Source organism: Vombatus ursinus, unplaced genomic scaffold (assembly GCF_900497805.2).
Source record: "Vombatus ursinus unplaced genomic scaffold, bare-nosed wombat genome assembly UNPS02014821.1, whole genome shotgun sequence".
Classification (NCBI taxonomy): Eukaryota; Metazoa; Chordata; class Mammalia; order Diprotodontia; family Vombatidae; genus Vombatus; species Vombatus ursinus.
This window is the reverse complement of record NW_020954599.1, coordinates 20130099-20152494: the sequence shown is the minus strand read 5'-3', so window position 1 is coordinate 20152494 and position 22396 is coordinate 20130099. Positions and strand designations below refer to the sequence as shown.

The 22396-nt window shown below is 34.9% G+C and overlaps 1 protein-coding gene across 3 annotated transcripts in view; it reads left to right on the top strand.

The window, feature by feature from the left end:
* Nucleotides 1-22396, top strand: part of CAMK2D (calcium/calmodulin dependent protein kinase II delta) — a 340685-nt gene that overhangs the window by 289173 nt on the left and 29116 nt on the right. For all 3 annotated transcript variants that reach the window (XM_027837545.1, XM_027837546.1, XM_027837547.1), the window contains 2 exons: nt 934-971; nt 12434-12482. In XM_027837545.1, the coding sequence (XP_027693346.1) occupies nt 934-971; nt 12434-12482 (87 nt within the window). The remainder of the gene's footprint in view (nt 1-933; nt 972-12433; nt 12483-22396) is intronic.

Sequence of the window (22396 nt, the reverse complement as noted above, 5' to 3'; positions counted from 1 at the left end):
TTTGAATTTCTCTGTCCTAGTTGGCTTACATTATGATTTTATCACATCTTATACTTTGTCTCCTGGTTGTTGTCGCTGTTGTTGTTGTTATTGTTCTTTAAAGTATCATGTAAAAGGATTTTTATTCATTTGAAGCCTATGTGTTCTAAAAATAAAATGCTTTTTCCTTCCCATTATGAATGCGAGATATCCCTGAAAGTATTCAAGGATTTGCTTTTCGTTTCACCCTAAACTTTAAAAAAAATGAGACAATTTTAGAAAAAGAACAACATATATTGTGATTTTAAAATAATTTGCTCTGGCACAATAATTGTAAAATATCCGTTCTTTTTAAATGTGATTTCTAGGACATTGTAAAAGCTTGAGGGTGGGTGGTTGCAGTAGGAGGGCGTTAAGAAATCCTGTCACTGTTTTAAAGGTATAAATTGAGATGAAAAAAAAAATGTAATGTTTTGCCCAGAGCAAATTTTTACAAAGAATCTTAAATCTCTGGAAAGAGGACTCTGTAATGATGGTCCTGATATGGTCACTGTTCTTCTAGAGGTGTGAATAAGTACTTAAAACACTGTCTCCGTAGTGTCTGAAGAATCAAATCAACTTTCTGGATTACTGTACTATGGTCCCACTATAATATCCAGTATCCTTCTCACAAACAAAAACAAAACAAACAAAAAAGGAAATCAAATAAAACCCAGCTTCTAAGGGTAACAAAATAAATGAGAAACTTTTCTGATAGTACCAAACCAGTTAAAAATGAGAATTCAGTTCTAAATTCCAAGTGGCAAAATCAGGAATAGGGATGCTGCATTTATTTCTCTTGTAAGCAGTTGCTTCCCAACGTGCAATTGATAATTATACATGGTAGCCAGCGGGCAGGTGTTTATATGATTGGTTAGATAGCTCACTGAAGTTGAATTCACCTTCATTTTACAGCAGCCAAGAGTTTGTTGAAGAAAGCAGATGGAGTAAAGGTAAGTGTAACAGATGCTCTCAAAATATTTCAGGCTCTCTGTTATTTTTTTTTTTCTTTTCAAATGTCAAATATCAATTCTTCATCTTTGTAGGGTTTGATTTTTTTTTTTGGTATGATTCTGGAAGTATATAACTTTAGATTCTAAATAATTAAGCCTATGAAGGTGAGATAATTTGCCCTTTTAGAGAAATAAGAAGAAAAATTATGCCTTGACTAACTGATTTCATTACAAATATTTTCGACCTGGCCATTATGTGAAATCAGAGAACTGGGTGTTTAAATCCTGTCTTGCTTCACTGCTGATCTTAATTACCACAATGAACTGATAATCCTGGTGAAAGACACAATAATGTGTATTCCTTGTCAGTTGAAGTGGATCTAAATAATCTGGGAGGAAGGGCTGAAAAATCAGAATCGTTTAGGTTTTACTAGCAGAGAGTTTTCATAAAGTCTGGTTGTCAGTCTTCTCCAGTCTCAAGGACTTGGGCCCTTTCCAAGGTGAATGCCTCGAGTAAATGTTTTGAAAATCAGCCAAGAAGCCAGTTAACTGCACACAATTTTTTGGTTTCCTTTTCTCTAGGGATTCCTAGAAAACAAATGGAATTCCAATCAATAATGTTTTATACCTGTTTCTTCAGGTTTTACCTGGTTTCATAATAATTTACTTTTTACCAAACTCTAACTTTATCATTGCATTTCAGCTTTTTTTTAATAGAATACAACTTAAATATTTGTTTTCTTAATAGTTTAGCCCTTTTCTTAGTCAACCATCCAGATGAAAAACATTTCACCATCTAAATTTTCAGACTTTTGATTTTAAGTTAGTATTCTACCATTTGCACAGTTGCCAAAGTCAAATGGTGGTCAGTTTATATTCTAGCTACAACACAGAGACTGATTTATTTATAATATAATTGGATTGCACAGGTTTAATTATGCATCACCTGTCTATGCTTAATTTGGACATTTTAAGGACTTTGGTTACAGTAATCTTTCTATTTTTTGTCAGGGTAAGATTTGCCATTGGATCAAGGATTGTTCTCACTAACCTGTAATCATATCCTATGTTTTAAATTTATATTTTAATAATGACAGTTGTCATCTGAAGTTTCCAATGTGACATATGCTATTTAAAGTCTAATAAGGGTTTTAGCTGTCCCATGAAATTCTTCTGTACAGTTTTGTGAAGCAGGGGTTACATGACTGCTGGGAGGGCTTACCCGTGTAGAATGAACATTTCCTGAAGTATTCCGCACCAAACATCCCCACCCCACGCAGCGCAGATCTTCTTTCTAAAGACAAAGCTATTTGTATACTCAATGCGTTGAAACTTCAAATTCAACCGGTCACATTTTCTTCTTTTCCTTTCTCCTTGACTGGTCAATTCAGAAAAGGAAGTCCAGTTCGAGTGTTCAGATGATGGTGAGGACCTTTATCTGCCAGACTTTTCCTCCTGTGAAACATTCACACTTTAGAAATAAAATATTGACATCTTAGTATAAGTGACAGGTCTCTTAAAATACAGTGTTGATTCCTATCACCAACAAGCACTACTCCCCTCCACAGTAGAAGAATACTTTTTTCCCCCTTTCTTTAAACCAAAACTTTAAAAACATCAACCACCAAGGGCAGAAATGTTGTCACATTCAATGAATTCCTTTCATCCCCTGTTTTTCTTCATGTTGAAAGGATTTTTTCCTAGGTTAGACTGAGCCCAGATCTCTATTGGTCAGAATGAACAGACTGCAGTAGAGTTAATCTTCTTGTTTCAACTGTTATCCAATTAGTGCAGATCACATAATAATCAATTTAATTGATAGGGTTCATGGTTATGAAAAAAATAACTAAACAAAACTAAAGAAAACCAGCCTCATCTCAATCTCTACCTTATTTACCACATAAGACATGGCCTTAGTATCTTTATATTACATTAGTTGTATCTATGTTTTGACATTTACAACCTATTTACAATAGGTCCAAGTAAGAGTTAAAATCTGGTTAAGCTTCGCTAGTGGAATTGTTCCTGGATTTTAAATATTAATGTTGGGGCAGCTAGAGCACCAGCCCTGGAATCAGGATGACCTGAGTTCAAATCCAGCCTCAGACACTTACTGTGTGACCCTGGGCAAGTCACTTAATTCCAAATATCTCCAAAAAAAAAAAAAAAGGATATTAATGTTAAATCATGGCAAAAAAAATCAATATTCCTTCTTTATACAATTCCCATTATTATTTAAGCACTAGATTCATGTTTTAAAAAGAAACTGATAAAAACAAAAATGCTGGCTTTTCCAATATAAAAGAAATGCTGATCACATGTAAAATTGGTGGCTTTTTTTTCTTTTTTGATCTTACCTTTTTTTAGTTCTATTGAGTGGCAAACTGGTGTAGTAGATAGAGACTTGGTCTTGGAACCAGACAGACCTATTTCCAATGCTTTCTGTCTGTGAGACCTTGGGCAAGTGACTTCATCTCTCTGTGCCAGTCAGCTCTCAAAGACAATAAATTGCAGCATACGTGCTGACTTGCATTGGTAAAGGGAAGCTTCTCATGTGGGAGTGCCTTCTATCAATAGAATCATAGTCTGGGTCCCTCTCTCTGTTCATTTGAACTTCAGTTTTATACACAATCAGTATTTTTATTTTCTAAAGCAAGAGTATTTTATATTTTGATAGCAACTATGGCTACATTTAATTTTTTATGGCCAGCCTTTACTTTTTTGTTTTAGAAAAAAAAATTTTAATTCAAGTACATTTAAACATTACTGATAATGAAGATCAAGGCTCCCTCACTTAACACATGATTTTTTAAAATTGCGAGGATGCCTCAGCAAAATAGAAAGGCCTAATTTTTCATTCTCAAGAAAATGACTAGTTATATATCTATATATCTATATCTATATATATATGTGTGTGTGTGTGTGTATGTAGGTGTGTTCTGAGAGAGCCATTTTGGCTAGAATGGGGCTATTTGGCTACCTAACTCCAAGAAGAAATATTAGTCATCCTCTGCCTCAAAATAGATATTAAATCAACTCAAAAATATTTATTTAGATTCTGTTCATTTTTCAGTGACATGAGAATCATATCCACAACTTAGTGACTATTTGTCCTGCTCTCATCCTAAGAAACTCCAATATTTGATTAAAAGACAACTATATTTTTCCTAAATTATAGTTATTTTTCCTAAATAGGAAATGCACTTTTCCCTTTTTTTCTGTACTAACTTAAATCCTGTATTTTGCTCCCCTATTAATAGCCTAAAGTGTCTCTTTTTAAATTCTTTTATGCCAGAGCACAAATTGATATGTTGAGTTTTATGTATGTTGACCCCAAAATGTCAGTTACATAAAAATTTAGCCAAAAGCTGCAGTAAAATTTTCACTTATGACCTAAAACACAGAAGGGTTCCTAGTAACACTACCAGAATTTTGTCTTTCTTCCTTTACTTGCATGTCACCGAACTCACTGCTAAATCTTGTTAAAAAGACACACACACGCACAACAATATACTTCCAATCACACAGTGTGTATTAATGCAACACAGTATAGAATAGTAAAATGTCATCATTCATAAATTAATTTTGTCATTTTCTGACCTCTTCTGCCATTGGTAAGTAAGTGGCAGTTTAAAAAAGAATTTGTGCAAAAAGCAGCATAAAGAAACCAATCAGATTACGTTGCTTGTTTGGTCTTTACCTGTTTTATTTGACCCTAATGTTTGAAACTATTCCCTTTAAGCCGCCACATGTGATTCTTTGTAACATATTTTGGCATTTCTTTAGGTGATATATTGCTTTGTTTATTTTTTCATAATAATTAATGAAAATACTGAGAGGCCAGAGTCCTAACAACATGTCAGTTTCTATCTGTGTTCACTAGTTGGTAAATCTATGAATTTCAAAGTATTAACAATTTAATATTTTGCACTGCAATTTCAGTACCCATCCACCTCAGCCCAGCCCAATTCACACCCCGTGCAATAATAAGTTTATACCTCACTGGTTTCCTTTCTCCATTGCAGGGACCATTGCAGTTGTCACTGTCTTGTTTCAATTGCTTGAATCATAATTTGGTAACTTACACACTGGGAGTGATGTACAGCCAAACTGATTGGCTATAGGGAGATGCTGAGAGAATGTTGGAAAGTAGTGGTTAACCATAGTAAGGGTACTATAACAAATGATTCATGTTGTTTCCTTTTGAGCAACAGTACAAAAAATTCTCTTTATATCCAGAATAGCCTTAAAAAGGGATGGTTATCTAAGTTTAGCTCTTTGACATGCCCATTTAAAATGAAAATTTATTCTTGCAGCAAACTCATCTTCAACAGTTTTTAAGGTGTGACAAAGCCCACACTTCAACCAAAAGCTTAAATTCCTAATCGGATTATCCACAGAGCAAACAAACAGATGGTGACTCACCAGAGAAAATCTCTTCTGTATTTTGCTTTTGACTTCAGGCCCAAGAATAAAGAGAATTGAAGAACTCTTCATTCGGGTGCCCAACTGAAACCTGGGAAACCTAACTCAGAGAGTTTGAAAACGCTTATATGGGCATTGAATTAATTCGAGTTCCCTTTTAGAAGCAGCCCCTCTGCCTGGTTACTAACGTGGCATCCCAGCGTCTCACTGAAGCAGCCAAGGCCTGATTTATAATGCAGCCATCACAAATACTATAACTAGACGATGGGTACCAGAGACTAGAACTGATCGTCAAACCTGCCGGCCATCATGGTTTCTTTCTTTCAAGTTCATGACTTCATCTTGAGTTGCTCTTGATCTCCATGTCTATTTTCGATATAGACATGCTGTGTTATAGATCTCTATATCTATTGGCTTACCAGGAGGTTTAAGGCTTGTCTGTTTCTATTTTCTGCATACCTACAGATCAACAGCAAAACCAACGTGGTAACCAGCCCCAAAGAAAATATTCCTACCCCAGCGCTGGTATACCTGAATTCTTCTTTTCAACCCAAACTTAAGTTCTTTACTATTTTCTGTTGTTTCATTTGTTTTCACAATTGTTTTGCTTTTCAAGATGTGATTTTTTTTTAAAGTGGTCTGTTCTGTGTGGTTTTGCTTTTGCTTTTGTTTTATTTTGTGAGGAAGCCAGCAATGTGTTTCTAACATGAGATTGTTTCATTTCTCAACTGGACATGGGATTGAGAGTTGTGTTGTTGATAGCTGGTCCTGTTTGCATGCTGTGCTAGAAGCAGAATAGATTTTGCCTTGGGTGCTCTTAGCTCTTCTCCTGATGAAGCTCTTAGCTCTGAAATATGTAAATGATGATTCTTTTTCTTTGGCCCAGTTGGTGACATCAAGGAGAGCTAAGAGGATTGCCGTCAGGCAGCAGTCAAGTAGGCCTTATTTAGATTTCCAGCTTCCATCTTATCTGGAAGCCAACAAGGCTTTGGAAGACTTCTCTTAATGAGTTCAAAAGGCACCACTGAATCTGAAAAAAAAAATCTTCATGTTGCACTGTTTCTCTCTAATACAGACAATAATACTACAAAACATTGTTGGTTGTTAGAAGGACTTGAGCAAACATCAGCTGTTGTCATTTCAATCCCTTGGAAATTGGCAGGCACTGAATTATTTTTAATCTTCAAATTTAAATTATGAGATTTAAGTCTCTGAATTTCAGAATGTTTCTCACATCATACTGTGCTTTGATAAATTATTTCTAGGAAACCCTTCTCATCTTGGAAATTTTCCTTTAAAGTATCTATCATTCTGAGGAAGCTTGACATATATAATTTCAAATTCAGGGAAATTTTTAAGTAGAGAATTCTTCATTTTACATAATCCAAAGTCTCAAACTTTAAAAAATGTTGGGCATGATGTGTTGTATGGTAGTGCCACATGTAAATTAAAAATAATAATAGCAACCTACTTTCTAAGGCTGTCATGAGAACAAAAGGAGATATTTGTAAAGCACTTTGCAAGCTTTAAAGTACCATATAAATGCTAGTTCTTATTATTACTGATCAATCATGATACTGTAGTGCAGCTCTAGTAAGTATTGTGAGACTCAAAAACAAAAGGGGCAAGCATAAAAGGTACATCTTTGGGTCCCAGGAATGTTGACCCAGAACATCCCTGAAAATAATCTCTACAGATTAATCACAAAGTGTCAAGAGACAGAAAGAAGACTCCAAAGTTGGAAAGGATTGTCAAGTAAAAGTAAACTATAACTCCCAGTATAAATAGGAAGGCTTATATGTCAGTACCCTGCCTGCCATAGAACTGACATTTGAACCAGTTCAAAAATAATTATTTTAAAATAAATTTTTGTCAAGATCTGTTTTTTTTACATCATCAATATTTTCCTTGGTATCTCTGCCCTTACCCCTCCCAGAGAACCACAAATAATAGTTTTGGAGATTAAAAAAGAGAGAGAAAAGGAAAACAAATCAACACTGATCAGTAAGTACATTGCAGAAGTCTGAAAATAACATGCTATGTTCCACATTTGTGAAACTCCCACCTCAGCAGAAGGGTAGGGCGGGATTGTATTCAACAGGTGCCTTCACTGACTGAAAACTTCTCTTAACTTTTTTTCGGAGGCATGTTTCAAGAAGCATTTATTAGGAACCTACTACAAGGCAGGCACTGGGATAAGTATGGGAGATGCAACTTCGCAAAAAGAAAACAGTCCCTGACCCTGAGGAGATTATATGATCTACTGGTGGGAAAACACATACACAGAAAAACAAATATAAACTATATAAAAAGTAAATAAAAAGTAATTTGGGTAGTGGAGAGAGGTCTAACAACTAGAGGGAGGAACAGGGAATGTGAGCTAAGCCTTAAAGTGGGGTAGGGATTCCAAGGGGCACAAGCAAGGAGAAAGAGCATTCCATAGGTGGGGGGAGGGAGGAACAGCTTGTCCAAAGGTATATATGGAATATTGTCACCTTATTAATTTCTTCTTTCCAAAATTTTTTTCAATGTACCATATTGAGAATTATTCTCTACAATGGGAGTGCTTCTTCAGTTTTATCATGGAAATATCATTGGGAAGGTCGTATTTGGTTTACAGAAATGTTGTGTGGCAGACTTTGCTAGAATCTGTCTAGCTCTTAAATCAGAGATGCCTGTTTTGCTACTCATTTTTGCTAACATTTGCCTATATAGAGAATATGTTTGAATAAGTAGAGATGAATTATTTAATCCATTCTCATATATTTACCTTTAGGATATAGTAACTATATCTTGAATCTGTTTCTATGTAGTTATCAAAATAGGTTCCAATGTTTCCAAAGGGTATTCAGTTCACTCCTGATTTTTCTCTATTCCTTCCTATTATATGAATCATAATTTTAGAATTGAAGAAAATACAGCTGGGAATAAGTGAGAAGCATTGTGGTATAGTGGATAGAGAAATAGCTTGTCTTGGAATCAGGAAGATCTGTGGTCATCCTGTCTATGATAAAAATTGGCTAACCCAGGCAAGTCACAATCTCTCAGTGCTCTAGGCAATTAATACTTCCAGTTAGTCTGCTGAGATGTGCAGGGAAAGGTTAAAAATAAACTCACACACAGACACACAGACACACAGACACACACACACATACCAGGTATGATACATTTTTTCAGTTTCATCTGCATTATTGGAATTTTCTCTATTGTGGACAATCAACAAAATGAACAAGTAAGCCCTGCTTTGTAGCATTAGAAAAAGCAAACCTGTATTTATAGAGTTGTTTCTGAGCTCATCAACATTTTCCCCTTCATTCTTTAAATTGTGCATTATGGAAAGATTTGGTCGGCACTATGGGATACAATTGTATAGAATAAACCATAAACCTTAAAAATGAGGAAGTTAAAATGTGAAACAGTGAGTGCCTCACTTCAAAGCCTTGTGTACCTGGACCACGAATAAGGTCTTTTGCATGCTGCTACAGTAGGGAGATGTTATATTTTATGAGCTGATCAGGCAGAAAACTTTTCATCCAAGAACTTGTTAGCTGCAACCTCTGACAGCAGTTAACATTGCTTCCGCTCTTGTCGTTGTTAATGGTGTTTTTTTTTTTAAGTTGGCTCCCTTTGCTCTATCCCTTACACCAGTAAGACAAACGTACCAATGCAAACTGTTTCTTTCTCTATTTTGTTCTCACTCAGGAGCCCCAAACTACCGTAATCCACAACCCTGATGGAAACAAGGTATTCAGAAAGAATCAACTCCATCTTGCTTTTTTTTTTCCACAAGATGCTTTTACATTTCACAGAAGAGTCAAACAAAATGAGTTCATTGTGGAGAATTAGGCAAACACATCTTCATCATATCTTTCTCTTTTAATTTTTTTTGAAACCCAAGAACCTAGTAGGTCTAATTTGTTTAAGGAACTTACACCCAAAAAAAGCCTTGAAAGAAAAATGGTATACTTAAATCCCTCGTTATTCCTGGTCTTTCTGAAGATGATTGTGTGTCTGAAGCCCTTCTGTCTGCTCTTCTTTCGCTCTGCATGTTCATGCAGCAGACTGTGGTTATGTTTTCTGCATGGAATTCTAGATATTGTTGCTACATCATATAGCTTTCCTTAAGACTTTACCACTCGGGTTGGCAGGGAGTTGTCTTGGTTTGGCATAGCTTTTGAGTTTGGATCAGTTCTGTTGTCAAGGTGTTTCGTTTTTAATTTCTACGTATTTGTTTTTCTGCATGACTTTGAGCAGAACGTGGGAGGCTTCTCTCCCATATATTGTGTTCCTTGTCTTCTCATGTGCAAGTCCTGAAAAGAAATGTCATTGCTCAGACTGAGGAACTAAAGGCCAAGAAGACGATGGTTATATCTGCTCTAAAATAATAAATCATGTGGTTGCTCAGCATGTTGGGGGGGACAAATAACTTACACTTGCATAAGTATCTAAAGGATGAAAGGAAAAAATTTCTGAATTCATTACATGTCTCTGATTCATCTGTTATATAGCTTATTTCATCTCTAGAGGAAAACAGATTTTTACCATCTTTCTTTGTCAAATTCTATATTCAATCATAGGCCATATTTCTCTCAAGGTAATGTTCAAGACCTAGGTTACAATTTCCCTGTGGCATAACCTTAACTTACCAAACTAAAAATCCACAAAACAGAAGAAGGGGAGGGATAAAGTATTGGTGTTTGTGGCACTAACATTTTAGATTTATTGCATTGCCATGGAATTTAGATATAGAATTTCTTCAGACTCTCCGATTTCTCCTTTGACTTCTTCAGGAAGTCAAAACGATCACATGAAAAAAAACAAAATTAAAACAACCGAAAAACAAACAAAAAGAAACCCAAAGTTATCATTAAAGGTCGTCATCTGCAAAAAATGAAAGACCAAGCATAGCAACCAGCATGGATGCTTCAATAGCACTAGCTACATTCCTTGTGAGAGCTGTTGCATGGTGTTCTCTCTTCCTCCATCCTTGACTTTAGTTTTACAGCGCATGGTATGGCTGTGACATTTACCTGCATCATGGATTGGAATCGAACACCATGTCACCCTCCAAAAAGCATGGGGATGGTTTTCTGTATATAGTGCCTTTTATATGCTTGATTTATGCTTGTACTTTCCATGTAAATAGTGTATTCAGTGGTTTTGACCATTTTCACTTTTTTTATATAGTTTCAGAAAAGGACACTGACCAGAGTTGTAATTATTTTCTAATCACTTTAAAAAATGTTTTTACTTCACTGAATGTGTGATCTCTAATTGAAAGCCTGAGCCTATTTTTTTTTCCTCAGAAGTCATTTACAGTTTAATAAGTTAAGGATGCAATTTTTTTTTTCTAATGACATGTTAATAACAAACATGGCATACTTTTGTGGACTTTTTTTTCCTCTCCCCCTCAAAAAAAGAAAACAAAATAAAAAAGATTACAGGATCATTTGGGACTGAAAAGTATTATCATATTATCAAACAATTTTAGAAATAGTCACATCTTTCAACGTTGGCAGTGTCCTTTTATGTGTCTTACTAATCTTTCACTTCATATAGTGTTTCATTGATACACATGTATGTAGCCTTGCCTTTTCATTATGGGAGAAGGGGTCTTACCAATATGAACTGTTTTCTGATTTAGAAAAAAAAATATGACAAATACATCTAGCAGTCAGTGAAAGTGTATTTGTCAGAGCTCCGTAGTTTTTATCTCAAGGCAATTTCTTTCAAAATCGGTTTCAATATATATCTGATTCTATTATCCTATCTCTTCATCAAATTGTTGAATGGAATTTCTTCCCAAATGCACCATTCTACTCACAAGAAGAAGTTATATATGCTGAAAGGTGGTGTGGTGTCATTGATAAACAGTTGGCCTCGGAGTTAGGGAAACTTAGATTGAGGTCCCTCTTCTAACACATACTGGCTTTGTGTCCCTGGGCAATTCACTCAGCTTCTCAGCATCTTAAACAACTCCATGAAACTAAAAGTTACATATTGGTTTTATTTATCAGTGGATGCAGTTTGCATGTGTAAAATCATATGAACAGAATGTCAGATAGTAGATAGGTTGTTAACAGTAATAGCTAGGTAACATTTTTATAGTGGTGTAAGGCTTTTTTATAAGATATAAAAAATATCTTACTTTATCCTCACAATAACCCTGGCAACTAGGTTCTATTATTATCCTCATTTTGCAATTGAAGAAACTGAGGTTTGAGAGGGTAAGGGACTTGCTTATTATTAGCATTACAGAGTTAGTAAGTGTCAGAGGCTGGATTTGAACCTAGCTGTTCTATCCCTTGAGCCATCTAACATTCAAACCCAGAAAGAACATTAAAAAAAGTTGGCTCCAACCCCCTTCTCCCCTCCCTATTTTACAGGTATGGGAACTGAGTGACTTGCCCAGGGTCACACAGCTAGTATGTATCTGAGGCAAGATTCAGACTCAACTCTTGCTGACTTCAGGTTCCCCACAAAAATGAAACCACAGGTGCAGACCTAAGAGAAGAAAAGAAAAAAGAAAAACAATGTCACTATGTATAGAGCTTAGCACAGTAGTTTAAATTGATTAAGTATTCAACAAAAAGTAGCAAATTTGTTGAAAAATAATGAAATTTCTCATATTCTGAAGTTGATATTTATTAATATGAAATGGGACTTCTCTACTAAGATTCAGAAGAGCACTTCCTTTGTAAAAAAAAAAAAGTGTAGAATAAACGATTCAAGTTCAGTTGTTCATTTTTTAAATAAAGTGTAGGATCTTTGGACTCTACAAGTCACCCAGCCTATATCCATCCCAAAATTGATCATGTCATCACAGTACTCCCTTTTGAAATGGACAGAGTATCTAGCATTTTGTTCCTGCTAAAACCATCATAGTCTATGTGCCCATTTGCATGTGAACACATTCACATACCTGGCTTTGGGATATGCATGTCCTGTGCACCACAAGCTGTGTTACTTGCTTAAATGTGTGAGAATACCGATGTGAGGCTACCATATGCATCTTAATTATGTCTGCTTCTTAACAGGAGTCCACTGAGAGTTCCAATACAACCATTGAGGACGAAGATGTGAAAGGTATGATTATACTCTAAACATCTGGAAAACTGAGGCACATGTAGATTGATATTAATGGACAAATAAAGGAGTGGATTATTTTTTGAGACAAGAATATTGTTGTCTTTCTAAATGGTATTATAATAATAATATCCAAAGTACGCTTATTGTTTTTTATTTAAAGGATTTTTATTTTACTTAAAGTTTTTTAATTTATTTTTCTTTTTTTATTTAAATTTTTTTTAATTTAAAGTATGCTTATGATTGTCTTAGATTTGATGGATACTTAATCTTATAATGTAATTTTAAAGCCTCAGACTTCACTTTTGTTTATTCAAGTGACATTGCATCAATGTATAATTATATCAGGTAGCAGATTTCATTTAAAACTGTAGGTGGATAAGTGGAATATCAGAAGAAAAGTATGGCATAATGGCAGAGAGAGAGTCATCTTTGAAATCAGGAAAACTCCATGGAGTTTATGTCTCACTTTGAAACCAGATGGCTTAGGTGACCATGGGCAGTTATGTAGCCTTTCAGTCCTCCAGACAACTCCCTAAGACTAGAAGGTGCAGATGATGAGCAGCTGATCCATATCAGTGAAGACAGTTTTCATATTGATGAAATCACTGATTAGGAGCAGGAAAAAATAATATTATAAAACCCACTTGAAAAACCAACTTTGAAAATGACAAACTACATTGTTAGAGAGCCAGGCTCTTCTGATACACTATTGTCTCCAGGGTGATATTTATAACTCTCCTTTTGCTATTTCATTATCAGGTGCTTTTGTGTATTATTACATTTCTTCATGATTTTTAAAATTCTCTTTAGTGTTTTTTTCTGGTGTTGGATATGAGAAATTTTCAAAATCCTGCCGTATTTACTGTTATTTCCTAAGGAGCTCTGCACATATGTAGTACACATTCTGATATAAGTGAATTTGCTTGTTTAAATTTTTATTTTTTGCCACCAGTTGTTTTGATTATATTATTTTGTTTCAGTTCTTCATAGTATTATTTTCCTTAATGTAGCGTATTAGTTTATAGCAGCTCTTTTATTCTATTCACAATGCCTTTGTAGTCCAATTGAATCACTTGGCAGGCACATATCAAAGGAAGTTGAACATTAGTTTGTTTGTTTTTTAATAGTTTCTTAATTCCTGAAACAATATCATTACAGTGTTTGTTTTTAAATAACTATGTAGCCATTACTGGTATTATTTTTTTGGTTGCCCCAAATAAAAAGATCTTCCTGGAAAATTTCATATCTAATACAAACTAAAGAACCAGGACATTTTCAATGACTATGTAGTCATGGACATTTGGGAAAGCAAAAAAGGCTTATAGTCAACAAGTTTTCTGCATCACTTTCAGTTGAATGGAGCAATTAGAAAAAGTTGGTAGAACAGATACCTTACTGTATTTATTACACTGAATCACTCATCTGTCTTTACCCATAATGTGGGCAAGTCAATACATTTACAGAAGCTACAGAGGAGTAATTTCTTTAATCAGTCTACTCATCAGTGCTTAGTCTTATGTGCTCCAGTGAAGAGCAACTCAGTGCAATGCTGATACCAGGCTTGTTAGACAAGATGTGTTTAGCAAATGAAGAGTATATTTGAGGCAGCTAGATGGTACAATGGATGGAGTGCTGGTCCTAGAGTCAGGAAGACTTGAGTTCAAATCCAATCCCAGACATTTACTAGCCATGTGACCCCGACTAAGCCACTTAACCTCTACCTTCCTCAGTTTCCTCAACTGTAAAATAAAAATAATAACAGCATCTACTTGGCAGGGTTATTGTGAGGATCAAATGAGAAAATATTTGTAAAGCCCTTAGCATAATGCCTGGCACGTGGGAGCTATGTAAATGCTTATTCTCTTCCCTATCCTTTTTTTTTAACTCCTTCGGCGTTTCAGAAAATAGCATAACAGCAACAAGAATAATAATTACTAACATTTATATATTGCTTTTAAGGTTTGCATAGCATTTTACATATATTATCTCATTTGATCATTTCTTATTGGCCCAATCACCCAGCAATATTTGTGGATTTTCTTTGTTTGTTTGTTTAATTTACATATTTGTTTCAAGTCCTCATTTGCATCATTCTCTAGAAGGCTTGGAATTTTATAGATAACTTCAACATGAAACTAAGAGAAAGAATATTTCCTATATCTTATCCACAGTTATCTTCTCTTAGAAATATGCTTAATGAAGATGGAAGATAATCCTTTCTTAACATAGTAGAAAATGAAATGAAATGTGATAGGCCACCCCTACAAGGAAGGGAACAGTGATCTTCCTTCATTCCCCTTCTCTTTCCTCTCTTTCTCCCCTTTCTCCTTGAGTCTCCCTAAGGGGATAAAACAACTGGTCAGAAAGTGACTATAACGGACCCTTTACTGGTACTGGGTCCAGCTGGTACTGATTAGCAATTCTATTGCCCATGAGTAGTTCTGTGTCATAGTTCCAGGGTGGAGAGGAGTGCTGGTGGTTGGTCACAAAGGAGCAGGAGCTCTGGTCACAGTTCCAAAACAAGGAGGAGCACCAGTACATGTAACTACAGGGGAGCAGGGGCTCTTCCTGTGTAAAGACACAGATCAGAAAAGCAGTGACCACACTCTCCCCACATCATACCATCTTAGAAGCACCAAAAACCTGCAGACCACCAGAACTGGTTCTGGAAACAGCAGCATGAAAAAACCTGAAGCTTGTCCCAGTGCCTCTTTACTCCCAGGTGAGTAGAGCCCAATTTTAATATAAAGTTTAAAGTCAAGAAATTTGCTGGAAAATGAGCAAACAAAAAAATAATTTGACCCTAAAAAGCTACTACAGTGGTCCAGAAGACCAAGACATAAACTTAGAAGAAGACAACAGTGTAAAAGCAACTACAAACAAAGCCTCAAAGAAAAATGCTAATTGGACTCAAAACCCACAAGAATTCCTTAACAAGAGTTAAAGAAAGAGATGAGTGGTAGAGAAAAAGAATGGGAAAAGAAATGAGAGGGATGCAAGCAAATTAACAACTTGGTAAAAGAGGCACAAAACAGTTCTGAACAAAATAATGACTGAAGAAACAAAATTGGCTTAATAGTAAAAGAGGCACAAAATTTTATTGAAGAAAATAACTGCTTAAAAAGCAGAATGGGTCAAATGAGAAAAGAGGTACAAAAATTCACTGAAGAACTTCTTAAAAATAGAATACTCCAAATTCTAAAAGACGTACAAAAATCTTACTTAAGAAAATAATTCCTTAAAAAATTAGTATTGGGCAAATGGAAGCAAATGACTCCATGAGACATTGAGAAACAATAAAACAAAGTCAAAAGAATAAAAAAATAAAAGAAAACATGAAATATCTCATCAGAAAAACAATTGACCTGGAAAATAGATCTAGGAGAGATAATTTAAGAATTATTGGACTACCTAAAAGCCATAATCACAGAAAGAGCCTAGACATCATATTTCAAGAAATTATAAAGCAAAACTACACTGATATCCTAGATTCAAAGAGTAAAATAGAAATTAAAAGAATCCAGTGGTCACCTCCTGAATGAAATCCCCAAATGAAAACTACCAGAAATATTATACCCCAATTCCAGAGTTCCCAGGTCAAAGAGAAAATACCTCAAGCTTCCAGAAAGAAAACAGTTGAAGTATTGTGGAGCCGTAGTCAAGATCACACAAGATTTAGGGCTTTCCATATTAAAGGAGTGGAAACCTTAGACTATGATACTCCAGAAGGCAAAGGAGCTAGGATTATAACCAAGAATAATTTACCCAGGAAAACCAAATATAATCCTTCAGGGGAAAAAATAGGTAATTAATGAAATAGAAGACTTTGAAACATTCCTGATGAAAAGACCAGAACTGAAAAGAAAATTTGACATCCAAACAGAAGACTCAAGAGAAGCATAAAAAGATAAACGTGAAAGAGTAATTATAAGAGACTCAACAAATTAAACTGTTTACATTCCTGTATGGGAAGATGATATCTGTAACTCCTAAGAACTTTATCATTATTAGGGCAATTAAAAGGAGTTTATATAAGTAGAGGGCATTTCAATTAGGTTGAACGACCTCCAAAAAAAAAAAAGAGAAGAAAAATGAAGGGATGAAAAAGAGGCAAGAGAAATGCACAGTGAGAAGGGAGAAGGGAGAGGTAAAATGGGGAAAATTTTCTCACATAAAAGAAGGACACAAGGAAGAGCTTTCACAATGGAGCGGAAAATGGGGGGGGGGGGCAATACCTGAACTTCACTTCCATCAGAATTGATTTGAAGAGGAAGAACACACACACATACACACACACGCACACATAGACACACAGTTGGGTATAGAAATGCAATTTACCCAATAGGGAAATAGGAGTAGAAGGGGATAAGAGATGGGGGAGAGGGTGATAAAAGGGAGAACAGATTAAAGGAGGCAGTGATTAGAAGCAAAAAAAAAAAGACTTTTGAGGAGGTTGACGATAAAGAGAAGGAGGAGGAGGAGGAGGAGGAGGAGGAGGAGAAGAAGAAGAAGAAGAAGAAGAAGAAGAAGAAGAAGAAGAAGAAGAAGAAACTGAATAAAATGAGATGGAAGGAAAAACACAGTAATCATAACTGTGAATATGAATGGGATGAATTCACCCATAAAATGGAAGAAGATAACAGAACAGGTTGGAAACCAGAATCTAATAATATGTTGTTTACAAGAGACACGCTTGAAACAAAAAGGTACACACAGATTTAAAATCGGGGGCAGGAGTAGAATCTAATATGCTTTAGCCAAACTAGAAGAAGGCAGAAGAAGCAATAATAATCTGAGACAGATCAAAAGCAAAAATAGACCTAATTAAAAGGGATAATCAGGGAAACAACATTTTGCTAAAAGGTGCCATAGACAATGAAGTAAGATAAAAAAATTTGTAGTAAGTTTCTTTGATAAATGCCTCATTTCTCAAATATATACTAAGTATAGAACTGAGTCAAACTTAGAAAAATAAAAGCCATTCTTCATTTGATAAATGGTCAAAAATATAAACACATAGTTTTCAGAAGAAGAAATCAAATCTATCTATAGTTATATGAAAAACTGCATAAATCACTATTGATTAGAGAAAGGCAAATTAAAACAACTCTGAATTACCACCTCACACCTATCAGAAATGACAAATACTAGAGTAGATGAGGGGAGAATAAGCACAGTAATGACTGTTGGTGGGGTAGTGAACTGGTCCAACTATTCTGGAGAACAATTTGGAACTGGGCCCAAACGCTATAAAACTATGCAAACCCTTTGACCTAGCAATACCATTATGGTACCTCAAAAATGTCAAAGAAAAATGAAAAGGATCTATATGCACAAAATATTTATAGCACTTCTTTTTTGTGGTGGCAAAGAATTGGAAATTGAGGGGATGCTCATCAATTGAGAAATGGCTAAACAAGTTGTGGCATATGACTATGATGGAGTATTATTGTGCTATCAGAAATGATGAGGGGGGTGGTTTCAGAAAAACCTGGGAAGACATATATGAACTGATGCAAAGTGAAGTAAAAAGAACCTGGAAATCATTGTGCATGGTAACAGCAATGTATAATGATGATGATCAAATACAAAAGACTTAACTATTCTGATCAAGACAATCCAAAGGACTCGTGATTAAAAAAAAAAATTGCTATCCACCTCCAGAGAGAGAGCTGGTGAACTCTGCAAATTGAAGTATAATTTTCTCTTTATTTTTCTTACTTTTTTTTGAAATATAGACAATATTGAAATATTTTTGCATAATTTCACATGTATAATTGATATATTGCCTCCTAGGGGAGGGTGAGAGGAAGGAGAGAAGTAGGAATGCAAAATTTAAAAAGAAAAGAATGTTTAAAATAAATAATATTCATAAAAAAAGAAACATAGCCACGGTGAAGGGAGAGAAATAAAAAGAAAAGGAAATAAGTTGTATCATTTTCTGGAATGGTTTTTAACTTTGTGTTAAGTAGAATAGGAAAATCTGGAGGGAACTTCTCTGGTGTACTTCATATATGTATATAGTGTCTCCTCTGACATCCTGTTTATCTGATATTAGAGAAATACCGTTCTGCTTGTGATAGAGAATAGAGTTAAATCCATTAGGTCATAACTGGTTTAAGTGAGAAAAGTAGTTTTTCATACCCAGATTTCATTCTTGTTTGTGAATATGTTGGTTTTGAATAAGTGCTTACAAGTCTCATTTAAATTCCAAGATAAGAGTAAGATCCTCATAATACATTCTGAGGGTTATTGTAATTTCTTTTGGTTTTAATGACCCCTCAAACTGAAGATAAAAACATTTAGTAAGTACACCTGATTTAAGTCTCTCTTGAAATAACTTAGGCTCATCTTGCCTCTTTAAGTATGTGTGCATCTAAGAAAATCTTACGTATTCCTTATTTGTTAGAAAAAATTCTCAACATTTCAGTTATTTCCCTAGTACTCTGGTCTCAGGCATCATTTGTTTGGTTTTTTTTTTTTTTCCCTCAAATACTCCTTTAGCAAAACGGCTTTGTGTTTATTTGTTGTTTAACAGGGATAAGGAAACTTAATATCTTCAGCTCTACGCGTAAAAGTTGGCCAGTATCAATCACAAATTATCAACAATGTGAAATATACCAAAGTTACTTGCAAACTGATTGTTGCTTAACAATAGAGGCTTGTATTTTTTTAAACAAACTCCAGTAACAGCTGAGATACATCTAACAAACATTTATGAACATTTTTACTTAGAGAAAAAAGTCATTTAAGTCATTGAGGTGTTCCTAAATATATGTATTGTTAACCTTCATTTTGAAAGCTGGACCCACTAACATCATTGCTGTCTGTGGGTGTGAGTGTGCTTATAACAAGTGGTGTCTAAGCAAGTCGTTTCCACGTGGTATACATGTGAAGATTGTCCTCTGATTTGTAGCTGTAGCCACAGTTTGCAGGCCCTGTCGCTGTATCCCACCTGCCTCTCCACCTCATAGTCTGCCCAGAACCATTGCCCACAATCAGACCCTCCATCTTTGATTGACGTACATTGAGTTGGTCTAGCTGCTGCAGTTTCCCAGCATTCCACAGCTAGGAAACATCTTTTGAAGTTGTTCTCAGTGCATCTTTTCTACTCATCACTCTTCAGTAGCTGCTTGACTGTCTTGTTCTCATGCTTCATCCTGACACATACAGTACAGGGGAGTTATGGACCAGAAGGCAGTAGTTTGGCACGGCCATACTGAACATGGTCCATGAGTGTCATCAGTGGGGCTATGCAATACCTCCAGGTGCTATGCGCAGTTGTAAGGCCTGATCAGCAGAGAAGTAAAAAGGGAGGGAAAGAAGAAAAGAAAGTAAAAATATAGGGTAAAACAGAAGAAGAGATAAAGACAGAGAGAAGAGAAATAAAAGAAACTTAGAGTATCATCAAGAATTGTCTTGTGTGCCAATCCCTGGATTGGCTATTCAATAGTTAAATAAAATAATGAACAGATGAAAAGAAACTAGAAAATCTATGGTGATGTAGGCATATCATAATGAATTATTTAACTAACAAGGGTTTTTTTTTTTTAACCTGGTGTAAGAAAATACTTTAAGGCCTCTCAGAAAGTCATTTAACTCAATAGGAAAGACAATCATATTGACCAAAAGATCATAGGTTTTAGAACCAGAGGAGGCCTCAGAGATTATCTAGTCTAACCTCCTCATCTTATAGATAGTAGGGAAACTGAGGCCTAAAGAAGTTTCTGCCTTGACCTAAACCCAGGTAGATATTGAGTCAGAGCTTATTATCAACCCCAAAGACTATGACTCTCCAGAAGTAGCCTAAAAAGGGCATCTCAGAAATTCTCTATGCCAATGGGGTCATGTTTTCTTGCCTCTAATGCTTACAACTGCTAAATCATAGGCCACTTGCTGAGCTTAAGTATCTTCATCTGCAAAATGGGAATAATAATGCCTCTAGTCTCTACTTCACAGGGTTGTTGTGACGCTGAAATGAGAAAATGCATGTAAAGTGCTTTATAGATTTTAAAGTTATATAAAATGTCTTTTTTTTAAAATAAAAATGGTGGCTTACCTTTCTATATTATGTCTTCCAGAGTCTAAGATAAAAGATGACATAAACAAATTATTTCCTTTCAAACTGGTTAAAACAATTTAGGAAGTCTGGAAATGGCCTGGGGAAAAGAAATGTAATTTTCATTTCCTTTTTTGTTTTATAATGCTACCTAAATTATGAAATTGCAAGATTTCTCCCGTCTGTTTCTAGATCTAAATTCTTCTATAATTTCATTTAAAATGTATTTTAATGATTCAAAAGGAGAAAAAGAGTCCTTGTTTATTATGCATAGATATTTATTCCTGTGAGAATTGAATTGAGAAGGAATAAATCTCAGGGATTGTTATATTTTTTAAATGTTATTGAGAGTTTATTATATTTTGCATTATGATGTAGTCACATGTGCAATATAGTTGAGCATAAGATCTTGTCTGTGTTAATTTTCTAGTTTTCCTATAACCTAATAAAACCAGATTAAATAAGCTGCTAATTGTAAGGCTACCTCTGAGTTTTAAAATATTTATATTATTCATTTCATCCTTTTTAATTAATTTTTTATCATTTAACTTTATTCAATTTTGAAGAATTAAAATATCTTCCATAGATACATTAAGTAGCAGTAGCGTGATGACAGCACTTCATTTGGCAAAGAAGCTAATGATATCAATTTTGTTACCAAATCTATTCTTTATTCATTTGGTGACTTTGGAAAAGCTACTTTTCTTCCCTCAGAGTGTAAGGATTTTGATTATGATGTTAACTACATACAGTTTGTTTAATATTTTTCTCCTCTCCCCCAAATATAGTAATATCAGTAGAATGTTTTCAGTCCTCTGTAGTAATTAATAAGGATATAATAATATATAACCTATTGTAAATGTTCTAAAATAACAGCAACAATAAATTATATAAAGAACCCAAACTTAAAATTGAGTGAGAATAATTATTTGTCATAAAAAGTCTTCCCTGCAAACATATCAATATATGATAGCATGGTAAAAATGGACTTTAAAATATAGCCCTTTTGATTTGATAGTCTTTCTTTTTTTCATTCTGGCATCTTCATTTCTTAGACAGCCATAGGTAAGGGATAAAAATACTAGATTTGGTGTTAGAGGAAATGAAGTCACCTCCTGGCTCTGCTCCATACCACTTCCCTCCCAGACCTCAGTTTCTTCCTCTGTAAAATGAGAGGTTTGTATTAGATAATCTCAGAGCCCCTTCCTACTCAACGTCCTATGATCCTATAAACATTTGTCCTAACAAAGTTGTATCTTTATGATCTGCTATATTTTTCTAATAATGTAGTATAAAAAGAGCATATGTGAACTTAATACCGGGCACCATTTTCAACTTTTGTCAGTTTTCCTCTTAAAAATTCAGATATAAGTATTCCTCACACTTTAAATATGATAGGGCTGACTTTAATGCTAAGTCAAAGGCATTAAACTGCTAGGTGTGAATTAATTTTTTACCGAGAAATACCTTTAGAAAATAAGTACAGTAAAATATACTATCCAATAGTGTTGTCACGTGCCACCTTCTAAATATGTACCTCATTTAACACTTTCCATGCTGTTTCCTGAGCCCCTGCCCTTGAAATATTCTCCTTCTCCCTTCCTACCATCGTCACCTCTTAGCATCCTACCTCCCATTCATGGTCCTATTCAAATGCCATCTCCTCCATATTCACTACTTTCTCCAACTGCAAGCAACTTTTTTATTACATTCTACTCTCCACCTACATTCTAATGTATACTGTATTCATCTGGGTCCACATATTTTTAGCTCTACAAGATTGAGAGTAACATAGAAATCTTATTATTGCCCCCTTCCCTAATTTCCTAGCACGGCACATAGTATTTTATAA